Source organism: Esox lucius, chromosome 22 (genome assembly GCF_011004845.1).
Source record: "Esox lucius isolate fEsoLuc1 chromosome 22, fEsoLuc1.pri, whole genome shotgun sequence".
NCBI classification, from domain to species: domain Eukaryota; kingdom Metazoa; phylum Chordata; class Actinopteri; order Esociformes; family Esocidae; genus Esox; species Esox lucius.
Genome location: NC_047590.1, coordinates 6,379,959 through 6,397,326, shown reverse-complemented (window position 1 = coordinate 6,397,326; position 17,368 = coordinate 6,379,959). Strand labels below are relative to the sequence as shown.

Here is a 17,368-nt window from a genome sequence, read left to right as displayed (position 1 = left end):
GCACACACAACAACCAGTAGCCAAACGTCTCAGATTGCCTCTTTAACCGGGATAGTCTTGGATGTACAGAGTAATATTTTAAATAATCAGGGAGTAGAAAGTCAACTATGGTCTGTTTTTAAGCACGATTGAACCTCTGGAGTTAATGTCTGTGTGTGTGATTGTGGGCACATGTTTCCAACATCATTATCAAAATGAAAGCCTTGTGCCCTGATAAAAGCCTGTGAGGAAACTTAAGTGGTTTAGAAAGCCAGGACCAAAAATACCAAGAGACCACCTCTCAAATGCCACCCTCCCCTGTTCCTCACAACGCGTCCAGCCGCTTGTCTCGAGTGTCTTGGAGATGAAGCCCATTATGGTTGGACACTGAAGATGTGATCGTTATGGCTTCCCGGTAGATAGAAGCAACAAACACTTGTGGGTGTTAAACACGATAACCGTTCTGAAAGGGGCTGCTCACAGCCATAAGTGATTCAGAAACCGACTGTCTGCCTTAGCGTCACCGGGTGAGGTGGATCCATGGGTGTGGATAATCTACACTGGGAGTGTCAAAATGACTGATCGTCTGTGAGTCTCTCATTGAATTCTTATTCATCAAGCCTTTTAGCCTCGTCTCGGAAAGACACCAGGCGTCATGGTTTATTTACAAGGCACAACAGGGGCCCGTGTTTCATGTCAAAAGTAATTTCTTCAGCGATTTCAAACCAGCGCGTAGAAAAGACGCACCGGTAACGCCACTGCTGCGCAGGAAGCTGCACCAATGTGAGACCAGGTTTCGTATACGGCCGACAGATTAGCCCGAGTGTTCCGCAGGGGTTCCGCGATGGATATGCTTCGGAAGACTGTTATCTCGTCATCAAAGTGTCCGAGCTCTGCTGAAAGTTGCCGCAAGCAGGGCCTTGATCACAAATTCAATGTTAGAAAATCTGGGCGAAAACAGGGTCAAAAGTTAAAATAAAAAAAGGAAAGTTGAATATGCTAATTGATAGCTGGCATATGTGTTTCAAACAAGGCCGTGCAAAATAAAGTCCTGAGTTGTTATCTTCTAACGCATGTTTTTACTTTGTCTTCTTAAAATCCTCCAGGAGCACTGTGGAAAGAACCAGCGTCCACTCCCGAGCACATCTCGTGTCCTCAGTTATCCATCCCTTTTCACATCCTCGGTCGTCCATGTCCTTAGTTAAGGCTTTAAGTACAATAGTAAAAAATTCCCATTAGTCATATTTCCAGTGAACACGATATCACACAACAAAGGGGACGTGAGTCAACATCAGGAAGTGGATGTATGAGAATCAGAAGCCACGGCAACGTGGGATAACAGCAAGCTGACGCACAAGATCTGATAGAGGCCTTGGCTGAAAACTAGCAAAGCGCGTACATCTGCACCTTCAAGGAATCATTACCACGGTATCAATTGCGCCCTGCAACAAAAAAACTTGTTTTTGGCGACAGACAGCGCTATTAAGCATACACAGGCGGGAGAGAAAAGAAGGAAAAAGATTGGGAGGTGGGAGAAGAGGGGAAACTAACTGCAGACTTCAGATCTCCAGGGTTTTAAGGGGCAGCGAAAAGAGAGCAATTATTAAAAATAATAGGCCTACTGGTACAGCACTAATGATGTGTGTGCAGACGTAGTCATATTAGGGGTGGCTGGTTAAAACACTCTAGTTGATGAGGGACTTCAAATAAAGTCTGGCTTGTTTGCTATGTATTAGCTTTGGGTACAATTATTTCAATATTTAGGGATTTTACAGTTATCATGTTTCTGGGTCGGAGCCAGTGCTTCTATGTTTAAAGAGCAACTGAAAACAAAACAAAAACTCTTTGCTTTAAAATGCCCTGTCGGTGGTATTCTAATCTGCCCCTCGAAGCCAGTTCCTCTCCATTTGTCCATTGCTACCCACTAAACAGGGATTTAGCCTTCTGTTCTACCTCATCAATAATTACACCCACCTGGTGTACCAGGTCTGAATAAGTCCCTGATCAGGGGGTTGCAATGAAAAAATTGAGTGGAACTGGCTTGGAATACCAATGTCCTCTGGGGAATCAATCTAGTAAAAAAAAAAGGATTCTAGTTTCATAAATTGACTAGAAAGTTCAAATAGGATATTTTCGGTTATTAAGTCTTGTTGAACTCCAGAGTCCTGTAAGATAAGGGGAAATAACTGCTTGTCACAGATACAGTTATATGACACAGACAACGTCCCAAAACAGGCCCACAGCTGGCAGCACTTTGGTAATTAAGTCATCTAAAGACAAATGCTGAAAGAAACATGCTCCCCACGTCTTCTTTTCCCTCTACTCAACTCCTTCTCACAACCCGCCGGAGAAGATCAGAGGGTAGTGACCTCTGCCTTTCACATCCTACGGCACAGGTGTCGAACCGGTTCCACAAAGGGCCGAGTGTCTGCAGGTTTTTGGTTTTTCCTATAAATTGGTTCCTAGTTCATACCTACACAACCAGGTGAGGGTAGAAACTAACCAATCAGTGACCTAATTAACCAATCAAGTACAAGGAGAGAGTGAAAACCTGCAGACACTCGGCCCTCCGTGGAACCGGTTTGACACCTCTGTCCTATGGCATCTGTGGAGGAGACAAGGAGAGAGGCCATGAGGAATAGGAAATGAACATCTAACACTTTCCAGTGCACTAGAACGCCCGCGTCAAACCTCGCCCCCGAGACAACTCACGCTTGACTCCATCCATGGAAGCTACGGTTCTTGATGAGTACGTTTGAAAATGAGGTCAGGTTGGTGGATTCAAAAGCCCTCGGTGCTTCATTACACACTTAACTTCCACTACTGACTTGAGTACTGTGGACCCCGGAGCTGCTAAACTAGAATTGATCTACTTGCATAAGAATAGCATGTTGACTGGCGCTTTTAAGTAATCCATACAATACATATCGATACATAATTCCTATTGGGTACCAGGCGGACTCAAATAGATGTTGCTGGCACGCATGTTTTTTTATGTACACCAGGTCAAAACGGATGTTCGTTACACCCTATAATTTTCTTGTCTCTAATTAAAGCTTTTAAACCCTGGTGCATCCTGGGTGAGGCATATGTTCCACGTGTTGAGGTTCTACTGCAAAGCCTGATCAATACCAGCTAATTACTGAAAATAAATGTTTGCTTTTCCCACACTCAAAAGCGATCTGGTGAAGAAAAAAACATCTCTCCGCTTTGCTTTTCCAAGGTCGGGGAGCTAATAAAGAAATGGGAAGGTAATAGAAATCAGTTTTTATTGATTCATCCGGGGTTATTGGGGATGGGGTAACGAGAGGGACCATATCGTTGTGCAACGGGCGTACATTTACAAGCTTTGGGTCTGACACTAAATGCATCACGGCTCCAGAAGAAGCCAGAAGATAAGACACTGTATTAATCACAATAACGTCGGTCGGAGAACCGTTGATGCAATGTCCAGTCGTTTTACACTAATTAAAATAGAAGCCTGCGCTGTTAATCCAGTAATGACGCTTCATGGATGGAGACCAGCAGTGATGGAGTGGCCGTGGGCTCCCACTAAGAGGAGGCCATGAAAAGTGAATGTTGCATTTGCTTACAGTTGCACCCAATTCCAGATCTAGTGCTACACTTCTGACCAGGGCACATAAAGAATAGGGTGCAGTTTAGGATGCCCACTCCACCCTAGTCATTTATGTCTTAGAGCATGGCTCAAACGCTTTATTAACGGATTCCTACTAGAGGAAAGTTTCCCATTTAGAGTGAAAAGAAATCTTCTAGAATTGACAATTGGTAGTCCCCTGAGTATGCGCCCAAAATGGCCATTCTGGTCAAATAACGGAATTTTACCCCTTGATTGTTTCTCAGAAGTGTAACATATGTTATATATACAGTATTTGATGTTGTGGATGAGGACTTACAAACAATTAAATATAAAACATTTTCCAAGCAATGCGGTGTGGTTCGGTACATTTTCTCAACATTCCATAGCTCTGTTTCAAACAACACAAACAGTATCCTCTCTTTGAGGGGGGAAAAAACGCCCACAAAATTTCATTTGAGGTTTATGACTTCCATCAGTGTCCTGTGACTCTGTTCATGAGAAGGTGATCCGTCTAGAGCCGGAGTTAGCCCTCCAGATATTTTGCTCCCTCATCAGTAAGTGTTTTCACGAGATCCTCCAGATTGACTTTCACAGGTTAGTTTTTCACCCACATATAATGGATGCTGTGTGTACTTGAGGCAAAAAATAACCTAGATACAGGAGTGGTATTGCGATTGTCTTCTGTAAGTGTTGCTACAACAGCTAGGTTTAATTTCAACATATTATCCAACTTGCTAAACCTGAAGTGCCCTTTGGGTACAATTTAAGTTATTTAATTGTGAATCATGTAACATTTTTGGATCAGATTCATAACCATATCACTTACCACTGCATAGGTAATTGTCATACGGTAATTTAACCATCATTATCCGCGGCCCAAATTCAAATAAACATTTATATTATAATCAGAAAACTGTGCCTCCAGCATTTTGATGTTGCTTTTCTCATGGACCACACATATTATCATTATTCATATATTTTTTGGCCTTTAGCCTTGCTATCTTTCAAATAAAAGCGAAAACAAACGCCTGACATCTGTTTGGCAAAAGAGCTTGAATCTCTCACCTCAGGGGAGGAAACGGTATTGCTGAATTTGTAATTTTCTCTATTTAGATGTAGACTATAAGTTACGACTGAAACAAAAGAAAGAATGTGTGTGTAAGTGATAGAATGTGTATACCATGCAGGTGTTTGTACTTTGGTCACCGTCGCGCAGTGGCATCTTTAGGCCTGGGCGTCCGGGGCTATTGCCGCGAATCATTTATAAATAGCCCCGGATCTCAAATTGACCAAAAAAAAATAGTAATAAAGAACTTGCCCCTGACCTATTCATCTATAATTCCGATAGCGCATTATGACAATGTAGACGTGTACGACGCTAGCGTGTACCTCGACATTTTCCGCATGTACATTCAAAACCCTGTACTTTCTGTCCTGGGCGGGGCATGGGGGTGGGCTAACCCCTGCATGTATTGTGATCCTACCAACGCCTCTGCCATTGCGTTCTACGAGAAACCATCAGATATTGTTTGAAAGACCAGTGTGAACAAGAAATGATATCCCGTGCACGTCAAGACCAGCAGACGTGGGCAAACATTGCTTTCGTTGCTATAAAACGTTCTGTCCCGCTCCTGTCCTGGATGAGCATGTGTTAGTGCTTTTTATTATCCTTGAGTGTCATCATCTAAACACAGAATTAACTGTAGTTATAACCTATCAGTTAGATAGTAAGTAAATAGTTATTACCGTTTAACTATATGTAATACTGTCCAATACATATGTTGTAATTACACATTGACTTTCTTGTCTGTTTTGTATTCTGGTGACATAGTATATTCACATTCCTCTGTGTTGTGTTGTGTTTCATAGTGCACTAATAGGTTAATTACTGGTTACCGGTACAGAACACTCCATGGTAGTTGGTAAAAAGAAGTGCTCTGGACCTCTTTATATACTAGAAGGGAGCAGAAGTCTCTGGTGTGTATTTATAAAGCATTAATGCAGAAACTTCCACCATATTTGTCAACATCAATTCATTTCAGACTCAATAGCTATAGAACTAGATCCCATTATTGGATTATTCTAGAGGATCCCTTAGTTTTCACTGAGTTGGGCAAAATCCCCATTGGTTGCGTCACGCCCTATTCATGAAGAAAATGGCAGAAGTCTTTCAAATTGGATGTCCTGGTGCCACTAGGCTGGTTTAAAAGTCTGATTCATTATGTTTGTGTTGATAAATGTAACTGTTTGTTTTATGTATTATGGAGATAATTATAGCTTTTTTCTTTATTTCAACAACCTCTGGAAAGTCTAATTCTTAATACAAGTGTATGAATTTGTTTTTGAGGAACTGAAAGGAATCAAAGTGATTTTCATTGAACAGTACACAGAATCTTTCTGCAAAGAACTCAGTCAGAGATATGCGACCACTGGGCCAGGAACTTACCCGTTCCACCATGTTGTTCCACTCTGCAAAACAATCTGCGGTGCAAAAATAGTTTCCAGTGACAACAGGGGTGTCATTTAGTTAGAAGAGGCTACAATGAGGAATGTGCAGGCATCTGATTTTCTTCCTAGGTCATCCCGGGATGATCAGCCCTGGATTGGAATTGCAGATGCTGAGGATGATGAAAATAATGGTTTTTAAGGTGAAATTCATGCATCAAGTTATCCAGCAACAGAAACCAATGCATACCAAAAAAGCACCCTCTGTAAAATGGCAAAACAGCATTGACCATTGCAACTCTTTGCCAATTTCATTTGGAATATAAGAACATCATAAATATATATCTTTCTTTGAGGAGTATTTGGACAAATACTGTTAATAGATTAACATTGAATGCAAGCGATTCTTCACACCTTTTTCAGCTATAAGCACAAACAGCCCAATCTAGTGGTCAGATTGTAAATTGGCCCATAAATTTAATCCAAAACATTTGTCTGAACAGGGGTAAATCATTGCCACCAAATTCACTGAGAATACATATGAAAAAGGTTGAATTAACAATTATGCAAGCTGAGGTTCCATATTACAATCGTAGAGGACTGAATATACTAGCAGCTGAGCTTTGGGAGGCTCATAGATTACATTTCATCATTTTTATTGGATTCCTTACAGTCTAACTTAATAGCAGGAATATGTTTGGTACAAATCACATTTTGTGTATTATATATTTTTCATTATGTGTAATCCCATCAATTAAAATGATCAATTTATGGGGGATCAATTAGCTTTATATCCTCAAATCAAATGTCTACAAAATATTGTTACATGAACGCTCATTGTATCTGTTTCTAACTAGAGAAACCAGTACAGAACAGTCTGAGATGGTGGATGCCATTGCCTGGTGAAAGGTCATGGAATCCCTCACCCAAACCCCTAAAAGTAAACGTACTGTAGATAGAGAAGCCCTTCTAATAACACCTGCGATGCATATTCTTCATTAAAGAAGGAATTCCTTTAAATCAGCTCAACCACATAATAATCTTATCCTCTTCCCATCCTAGTATCAACACTGTAAAGAGATATTTCCTCCCACTGACTGGAGACTGGGGAGGACATTTTCACCATGAATAGAAAGCTGAAGGGGTTTGATGGGATACAGCGAGAGAGGGACCACTAATGTGAGCAATGGCTGACTCGATTTTAAGACTCTACAATGGGATTGGATCTAGTTTAGTTGCCAGCTGGTCATCCATGATGGATCCAGCTCTAAGTTTCAGGGCCTCTGTTGGTAATACATCTTCTTTATCAGTGGACCCCCACATGTGATCGCGGGGGATGGGAGCCCTTCTTGATGGAAGGTAAATCAATGATAATATCTTTAAGTAGAGCATGTTGAGATGAGCTTGGTGAGGACTGCAGTAGCCTTTGCTTCAAGGGACAGAGCTTGGAAAATGATGGAAACTTCTGAGATGGTTTTGGATTTAACTGATTCTTCAATCAGCTTCTCTCTTTGATTTTCAGCTTTAGGCTGTTGATCAGTTTACATACACCATAGCATATTTTATATAATTTTGGAGGTTTTACCCTCTCTTTGGATAGGAAAATGTAAAATGTGTTTTCATACAGCCTACAGGTCCATGCAATGTTCAAAGTGGGTATATTATTCAGATAGTAGCTATTGCCCTTATATCAGATCAGTCATCCCAGCTTTAAGTATTATGTATATACCTGACTACACAAGTCAACACACCCAGGCCCCACCAAAGCTCAACAGCACCCTCTGCTGAAATGATTTCCCAACAGGTTAAATTTTGCAGCACATTAAATGATGTGGAATTAGCTATCTAAATGACCAGAGATTAATTATAAAAGAAGAGATAAAATCAGTGGCAAATATTTAAAGAAACATAAAGGCGCCAAACCTACGGTTAACCACTTGTTGTCAACGAAATACATTGAATAATTTTGACAAAATGCACATTTCATTCAGACGTTTTTATGTCATAATTACAAAACAATAAGGTATTAAAAAACAACTTGAATATCTCAAGGTATTTCTAAAAGTGTGCTTCTTGTTCATGCAAATAGTGCTAATTTAGTGACCACACTTGTTCACACAATTTCAGTTATAATAATTATAGCATTTAGAGCGTATTGTGTACGGAATACGCAATGAAAAGGAATAAAAACAAAATAAAAATACGTCAGTGAATAGAAACAATCACCACAAACATCACAACCATACCTATGAATGCAATTCATAGAGTTTGGGCAAATAAAGCTGTCGGGAAATTACGCTTAGCTTGACATATTTATGAGGGAATTGAAACCTTGACATAAAGCACTTAGCTGCCCATTGACAATGTACATTAAAGCGTAACCGGTGTTTATACGATTTCTGTGACTCGATTGTGGTTGGCCAGAGACAGTATAAGAAGCAGACAGCCAACAACAAGACACGCCTCTATCTTTGCCTCAGAGTGCAAATGTGTACTGGCTAGTTTTCTGGTAGAGGCGGGCTAAGTGGGCGAGCTTTTCCGGTTATTTGGGTTGTCTCCGTTCGTATAATCTATCTGGCAAACTTCAATCAGCGGGTTCAGGGCTCCGCCTCTAAAATAGCCAGCTAGCGACATAGATTGTTTGCGCTTTACCTGCAAATCAGAACATTTATGTAAGACTTCTTTATAATAAAGCAACTTCTACATTCTGTAGAATATATTTAAGGGAAAATGGCGGGGCGGCTACCGCCTTGTGTAGTTGACTGTGGCACAGGGTAAGTGCTAAGATGCTAATAGATAGCCAACTAGCTATATAACTAACGGTTTAACTATACAATGTTATGTTCAGCATTTAAAGTTAAGAATGTAAAAAAGGTTGCAGTAATCCTTAACTATCTAACCTACCGACAGCAACTTGTATTTTCAGATTTATTTTTATCCAACCTGCTCACGCGTTAAACAGCCTTAGGCATGCTTAAAGTATATTAATACTTGTAATGAATATTTCTCCCTTCCTTATTCGCCATAGAAAATCAACTAGTCTGTCTTTCAAAGTAATTTTGCCCACAGTGTCTGCTTAGATCATGCATACGGATCTATATTAATGACACCTACTAAACTTTCTCCTGTCTTGCAATGCTTTTCTTTTGACGTTAGGTACACAAAGATTGGATATGCTGGAAACACGGAGCCACAGTTTATTGTTCCGTCATGTAAGCATTTTTTTAGGGGCTACAATTGTTGAATTTTCATAAGAATGTACCATTTTTATATATACGTGGGCACATTGTGATTATTGAATGTGTCTGTGGTAAACATTTTGATGTCAGTCTTCCCTGTTTTTTTTTCTTTTTTATTTGGAGGACTCATTGATCTAGATCACCAAAAAAAATGTAAAACCACAAAGTTTGAAGTGAACTGACTTCGTCTTCCTAAGCATTAAAACACACGCAAGCTTGTCATGGGGCATCACAGACCCGTTTCTCTAGGGAATATGCAAGGAAGTGTTTGTAAGCGATTGGGCTCAAGTGGGTGTGAAATATGGTCAGTATACCACGGCTAAGAGCTGTTTTGTCCAACCCATTGCGGAGTGCCTGGATACCGCGCTCAGCTGTGGTATATTGGCAATACATCACAAACCCCTGTGATGCCTTATAGCGCATATAACCTGGGTGCCAAAGCAATTATGGCGCTTTTCCATTGCATGGTACTGCCTCGGCTCGACTCTACTTCGCTTGATCAGTAAAAAGTGATATCCTAATCAGCATTCAAACAGCTTGGTTTATCAATAAATATTTACCCTAACCTTAACTCCAAAGGTTGCAAGTTTGAAGCCACTGAGTGTTGATTTTTGTTGTTTTCTAACCATAACCCTGACCTTAACCCCAGTACTCTAACACCTTAACCCTTACTTTACATTTGCTTTTTATGATATCATCTGTTAAATCTATTTCATAACATATCATGTTTTTGTAAATTTATAAGATATGATTTGTTTTGGTCGTGTTGTTAATAGCACATTTAAATGTACTGTTAAGTAATTTAACATCATACAAATGCGTCTATTACAGATTTACATATACTATGTTATGTATTACACTGAGACCAGGTTGAGTTAGTCTATAAACTTGTCCAGTACTTGTACAGACTCCACTAGAATAATGGACAAAAGTCTTGCCAAGAACCAAAGCAACTACAAGCATTTTCACACAGTGGCTTGGAAAAACTCCTTAGTAGGGTCGGATTCTAGGAAGAAACCTAGAGAGGAGCCTGACTCTTACAATGAGTTAACGTGACTCTTTTTGCACCACTTCAGTGTTTGGTATTATGATAACCAGCTTTCGCAAAGTGGCTGTTCATTTCCCTAACCATCTAGGGGGGCGGAGCATGTCCAATTAGCTGCCTGTGTAAACACAGCCTAATGAGCCTACTGTACAGGCACACACACTGTGGAAATCAGGAAGTGGTTGAGGGAACGGTGTCCTTCACCCAAAGTCATCATCATCATCAGAATAATCAGCTACCTAAAGTGACATTGTTTTAATAAACCCTGTTCTAAATATGTGCAGGCTGTTAATTTGCTGAGTCTTTCAAAATGTCAGGTATTGCCATCAAAGAGTCGGCCAAGGTTGGAGACCAAGCTCAGCGCCGGCTGATGAAAGGAATGGACGATCTGGACTTTTACATTGGCGATGAGGCAATAGACAAACCAAATTATGCAACAAAGGTACAACCCTCTTATACGTTACTGTGATTGAAGTCAACTTAGAGTTGAGATCTGAAGTTGCTAGATACATTTTTAGGCATAGTATAAATGTTTTATTATTTCAGTACAGGACCAGTCAAATGTTTGGACCTAGTTTGAATTCTTCACATTAGCCACCCTGTGCCTTGGTGACAGCTTTGCACACTTGGCATTCTGTCAACCACAGAATACCCAAAGGGAACGCAAAGAGTATTTAAAGCTGTCATCAAGGCAAAGGTGGCTACTTTGAAGAATTTTAACCATTTTAACACTTTTTTTTGGTTGCTAACTAATTCCACGTGTTATGTCCTAGTTTTGATGTCTTCACAATTATTCTGTAACATGGAAAATAGTTAAACTCAAGAAATGCACTTGAGTGAGTACAGTAGGTTCGTCCAAATGTTTGAGTAGTACTCTGTAGGAGCTGAGGGGTATTCTTAGTTGTAGTTAGGGGGAGAAGGAAGTGTGTGTGTGTGTGTGTGTGTGTGTGTGTGTGTGTGTGTGTGTGTGTGTGTGTGTGTGTGTGTGTGTGTGTGTGTGTGTGTGTGTGTGTGTGTGTGTGTGTGTGTGTGTGTGTGTGTGTGTGTGTGTGTGTGTGTGTGTGTGTGTGTGAGAGATATAACTGGCACTATTCCTAGAGGCTTGGCATTCCTTGTTTAGTCATACGATATATCTCCATGGAAACAGAGGAATAGATAAGGCGGGATATGGGATAAGGGACCAGACACGACCATCCTGGGACATTGCTTTATAACACAAGCTACCCCAAGGTCACTTGTTAGATGATGGGTATCAGCAGAGGGAGAGAAACTAACACTGGTGAGAGCTGTGATTGTAAGATTTGGAGACATGTACTATAACTGCTGAATAAACATCCAAGAAGCCTCTATCTCTGTTTCATTCTTTCACCTGTGCAAGTCTACACAAACAACTATTAGCCTAACAGTAAAAACTACGCAGATCAAACAGACTAGTACTCTCTGGGTTCCTTGACCTTAAAGAGAATATAACTTGTAAATGCCTCATGTTTTTGGTTCAATGTGTGTGCGCGTGTGTAAACAGTGGCCCATTCGACATGGGATCGTGGAAGACTGGGATCTCATGGAGAAGTTCATGGAACAGGTCATCTTCAAGTATCTGCGGGCAGAGCCAGAAGATCACTATTTTCTCTTGGTACGCGCATAGCATGTACATTATTAGTCATGGAGGAGCAATGGTTTACTGTGTCTGCGCCAGAACTCCAGTATTTCTACTGCACGGCTCGCTCTCAGTTTTTGTATATTAAGAGTAAAAAGCATTTTCAGCACTTATTTTCATGGGTGATCAAAACTTGTTTCCTCACAGCTCTCTCTTGTCCCTCTGCAGCAGACATTTGGTGAGCAATATGTTTGGACCGTCGATTTGCAATAAAACCCTTATCGAATTGCAATACATATAGAATCGTGAGGACAAACCAAACATATTGTATTCGAACCTGTGTGTCGTTACAATGTTGTATTGTGAGCTCCCGGACAATTCTCTGCCTGAGCTGGAAGTTATGCGACCCAGTAGCAAGGACTCATGTACAGGTATTTGTTTACCTTCACAGACAGAGCCTCCCCTGAACACCCCTGAGAACAGGGAATACACGGCGGAGATCATGTTTGAGTCGTTCAATATTCCGGGTCTTTACATTGCTGTACAGGTAAATCTTCAATGTGCAAATCTGGCTGCATCATCACCTTAAAAAAAAAAAAAAAAAAGGTCTCTAGCAGCTTCCGCCTTGGTTTAGATCATCACTCGCTCAGCTCTGAATGTGAACTCTAGCTTTGCTTTCTGAATGATATAGTTGTTTGTTTATTTTCTCTGATCTACTGTGTCCTTGGATTCTCTTTATTTTCTATGTGCTTTAAATTGTATTATTGATAATGATAATAAATAGGAGTGCATCAGTTTGCGGGAGCCTGACCAATCCAAATAGAGCACAAGTCTGTCAGAAAATAGATTTATATCTCTCCTGAATTGATGCCTCCTCTCATTCAGTAGCTCGTCAAACCACTCATGTTATGCCTGTCACGGTTTCTCAAGCAGTGTGCACACCAAGCACAGGTCTGGAGCTTTTGAATGCTTTCTGAAGTAGCCGTATATTCTCTGTTAGCCATGTTCTCCTCCCTGTCCGTTCATACGGAAGAAATAAGCGCCTCAGTTTAATCCCCGGGTCGTCTTTCTCGGGTTCCTTCATAGTCATTAGAGGGCGTGAGATGTGAGCGGTTCTGGTTGATTTTGCCCTCAGGCGGTTCTGGCGCTGGCTGCCTCCTGGACCTCCAGACTGGTGGGCGAGAGGACCCTGACGGGGACGGTGATTGACAGCGGGGACGGGGTCACCCATGTCATCCCGGTGGTGCGTACGCGCCTTCAATTACGACTCCATAATAACTGGTCTCAGGCAGACCTGGGTCACCCGTTGATCTACATCAACTATTTACTAAGATCTCTCGCCTCTTCAAGTCCCACTTTCTCTCATTTAATGAAAGCTTCAAAAATTGCGTACACCAAAACAAAAGACTGACGTTGTTAGATTGACGTTGATTTTCTGTTAATTACCATAATCACTGAACATCCCCGTAAAATCCTTTGGTAAATTACCATTAGCTTAACAGCGCTTCCGCTTGCCCATGCACGGCACATTGTCTTGCCCAGAGTGTCTGCTAATGGGTTTTTGTCAATGTCGTTTTGTTTTTCTTTGAGGCGGAAGGCTATGTAATTGGCAGTTGTATTAAGCACATCCCCATCGCTGGTCGGGACATCACTTACTTCACCCAGCAGCTTCTGAGGGAGCGGGAGGGGGGGACCCCACCGGAGCAGTCCCTGGAGACCGCTAAAGCCATCAAGGTACCTGCACGCCTTTTTCTTCTTAACCCGGGCCCAGGGACCCAGTACCGGGCTCTGGTACCGGAACCGGAGATTACCGGGGCCAACGCTCTCAGCCACTAGGCTCCCCTGCTGCCCGTAACAGCCCGTTGAGCTCCGGAGTTTCTACCCAGACGGGCCGTACGCCCCGCTGTGGCTCCACGTTGACTGGGACTGTGTTCCGGTGTGTTCCAGGAAAGGTACAGCTACGTGTGCCCCGACCTGGTCAAGGAGTTCAACAAGTACGACACGGACGGCTCCAAGTGGGTCAAGCAGGTACACCGGCGTCGACGCCAAGAGCAAGAAGGAGTTCACCGTCGACGTGGGCTACGAGCGCTTCCTCGGCCCCGAGATCTTCTTCCACCCGGAGGTTCGGATGGCGTGATCCCGCTGATTTTCCTCGGTGTGTTGTGTGACGCTGTGTTTTTTTTTTTCTTCTGTTCTTTTTTGTGTGTAATGTGAAGGTGTGTGTTGTTCTTCTTGCCCCCCCCCCCCAGTTTGCCAACCCTGACTTCACCCAGCCCATCTCTGAGGTGGTTGATGAGGTCATTCAGAACTGCCCTATTGACGTCAGGCGGCCCCTCTACAAGGTCAACCGTGAGTGTTAAAGCCCCTTTCTTAGAGTTGACTGCAGGATGTGTTTTCAGTCATTTCAACCTTCACTCCTCTCCAGCCAGTTTCTGGACATGGTTTGACTCGGTGGAAAGCCGGGCGGAAATGAATTGGGGTCTGTGGAGGCTTAGGAAGAATGTTGGATAGGGAATGTCATTTCTGTGAATTAAACATTGGAATTGAGAGGGTTGCAATTTGAATTGAATTATGTGGAATTGAGTTGGGGGGGGCAAGAATTGATTTATAATTGTTTGTGGAATTGAGCTCAAACTTGGTGCAATTGATTAAATAAACCTGTGCTAGAGAGACCTCTCTCCATCCATACATGACGAGTGTAACCACCAGGATGCAGTGTTTTTGGCTTTCTTAAAATATCTGTTCAGGAGTGTTTCTGAAGTCTACAATCAAATGTATTTATAAAGCCGTTTTTACATCAGCAATTGTCGCGATGCGCATTTTTACCAAACGGGTGTACTTTGAACTTGTGTGTTGCTGTGTAGAACGTTGTTCACTCGGGAGGCTCGACTATGTTCAGGGACTTTGGCCGTCGTCTGCAGAGGGACCTGAAGAGGTCAGTGGACGGCCGACTGAAGCTGAGTGAGGACCTGAGCGGTGGCCAGTTAAAGGTGAGAGCGGATTATAATTGACCTTTTCAGCTGATCTTCTCTTTAGCAGGGATTATCCAACACCGAGACAGCGGGCCTCCCCTTCAGAGAACAACCGCCAGTCACGTTCTTTGATATACTACCACACAAATGGCCAAAATGACAGGATCCTCTGAGACTGCCACGCTAAGATGACGTTGCACACCAACAGGAGAACATCCACCCTATGGCCAATAGTGTGTGGACATCCCTGCAAATTACTGAGTTTGGGTGTTTCAGCCACACCCTTTGCTCACAGGTGCATGAAATCCAGCCCATAGCCGTGAAACAGACAAACGTTGGCAGTACAAACGGGTCGTTCTGAAGAGCTCCCTGAGTTTAAACGTGGCACTTTCATTAGATGCCACCTTTTGTGCAAGTTTGCGCAATTTCTGCTCTACTAGATCTGCCCCCGTCAACTGTTAAGTGCTATAACTGTGAAGTGGAAGCCCAGCCACAAAGTGGTAGACCACCCAATCTCACAGAGCGGGCCACTGAGTGCTGAAGCGCTTAGGTGATTTTTTACGCGCTATCTGTTGCACCACTCACCACAGACTTCCAAACTGCCTCTGGAAGCAAAATCAGCACAAAGAACAGCGCATCGGGAGCTTCATTAAATGGGTTTCCATGGCCGAGCAGATGTACGCAGGCTTCACATTAACATGCACAGTGCCAAGTGTCGGCTGGAGTGGTGTGAAGCACGCCGCCACTGGACTCTGGAGCAGCGGAAACGTGTCCTCTGGAGTGACGAATCACGCTTCACTATCTGGCAGTCTGATGGACGAATCTGGTTGGTGTGGAGGAACTTGATTGGCCTGCACAGAGCCCCGACCTCAACCCCACTGTACATACTTTGGAGGGGTTTGGATGGGAGATTGCGAGCCAACATCAGTGCCTGACCTCACAAATGCTCTTTTGGCCGAATTGGCGCAAATTCCTACAGAGACACGTCTTGCTTTCTCAGTAGAGTGTTGTAGCTGCTTAATATTTACTTTGCGTGCTGTAAGTAGTGGGCTTCCTGACTGATACAACTACTAAATGCGCTCATGATGTGATAAAATCAACCGCAATACAGAATATATATAGCTTACATATAAGCCTGAGTTCCTGTATAATCCATAAGCCAGTGAACAGGAAAGAAATCTACTGGTGGGTAATGAGAAGGATCCTGCCATGATGCTCTTCATTATTTTTCTCCCAATTTCTGTGCATTTACTGTTTGTTTTCCACGTAGTTGTCCAGTTTGGCTCAACAAGAGGCATTTATCTTTTGAAGACCGTATTCTTGAGAGCATGAGGTACACCTAACTTTGCAAACGTTAGTATTATAGGCTACTTCTATAACGGTTGTCACCACACCTGTCTGCCTGCCTCCTGTTGTCTCTTTGTCCTTGCGACTGGTAAGGTGGCAATTTAACAGTTATACATAATAACATATGCTGGAGCAAAAATTGTTAGCTCTTGTCTGTTCTGCTAATAAGCAAACCAGACAGCCCTGGCTATCTCTATCTAGCAGTTAACATTTCTAAAGTATCGTTATGTAGAGCCAGTGGCAAACTCAGCGTTTCACTGCAGCTGACTATTGAAATCGGGATGAAATGACAATGTCACTGTTATCATATGTATTCATTATTACTGAAAAGCAGGACATTTTTACTTCATAAAACAAACAAAAGTATAGAATAGATGACTGCTTTTTTAAATGTATTTTCGCAAAACCCATGAATCTCTCTGGCTCGCTTGGACAAAGCCCTGCTCTGTGGTATGGCCACTGATTTACAAGTAGAAGCCATTTTGCATTTTCAGCCTTTTCATTTGTATTTTGGGCTCGACAATAACTTGTGATCAATGCCTTGTTGCAGCCTAAACCCATCGACGTGCAAGTCATTACCCACCACATGCAGAGGTATGCTGTCTGGTTTGGCGGGTCCATGCTGGCATCAACTGTGAGTGATATTTTTCTAGAAAGTGAAGTGCAAATGTTTACTCTATCTTCAGCCAGAGTTTTACCAAGTCTGCCACACCAAAAAAGACTATGAGGAGATTGGTCGCCATAACCCTGTTTTCGGCGTCATGTCTTAAAAGTAACTTAACTCAGTTATAACTAAGGCTTGCAGTTGGAGGAGAATGGGGATGACGGCGAGAGACATTACTGCGCTACGGCTGCAGCTTGACGAAGCCTATCCCGGGCTGTGCCTACAGACAAAATACAGGAAGTGAATGAAATGAAACTGGAATGACTCCATTGTATTCCTGTGGATAATTACTTGTTTCACTATAGAATGAACTATCAGGCTCAAAACTTCAGTGAATATCTGTAAAACAGGAAATGCTGTCTTAAAGCCAAATGTGTATCCATTGCATATTTGGCAACACAACCATGCTGTGTAAGATCATTGTAATAAAGTCACAACATGTATGGTAATACGTCCAATGAATCTTATTATGGTATCAACAC

The 17,368-nt window shown here is 42.3% G+C and overlaps 1 protein-coding gene across 1 annotated transcript; it reads left to right on the top strand.

Moving 5' to 3' along the window:
* The first annotated feature begins 8,583 nt into the window (after positions 1–8,583).
* LOC105022099 (actin-related protein 3-like) lies at positions 8,584–17,368 on the top strand. The gene is given in 13 exon segments (XM_034289532.1): positions 8,584–8,796; positions 9,179–9,234; positions 10,624–10,748; positions 11,829–11,939; positions 12,355–12,450; positions 13,039–13,146; positions 13,494–13,637; positions 13,851–13,931; positions 13,933–14,025; positions 14,153–14,245; positions 14,768–14,893; positions 16,773–16,856; positions 16,909–17,368. Coding segments are annotated over 13 exon segments (1,245 nt in total). The 5' UTR covers positions 8,584–8,752; the 3' UTR covers positions 16,993–17,368.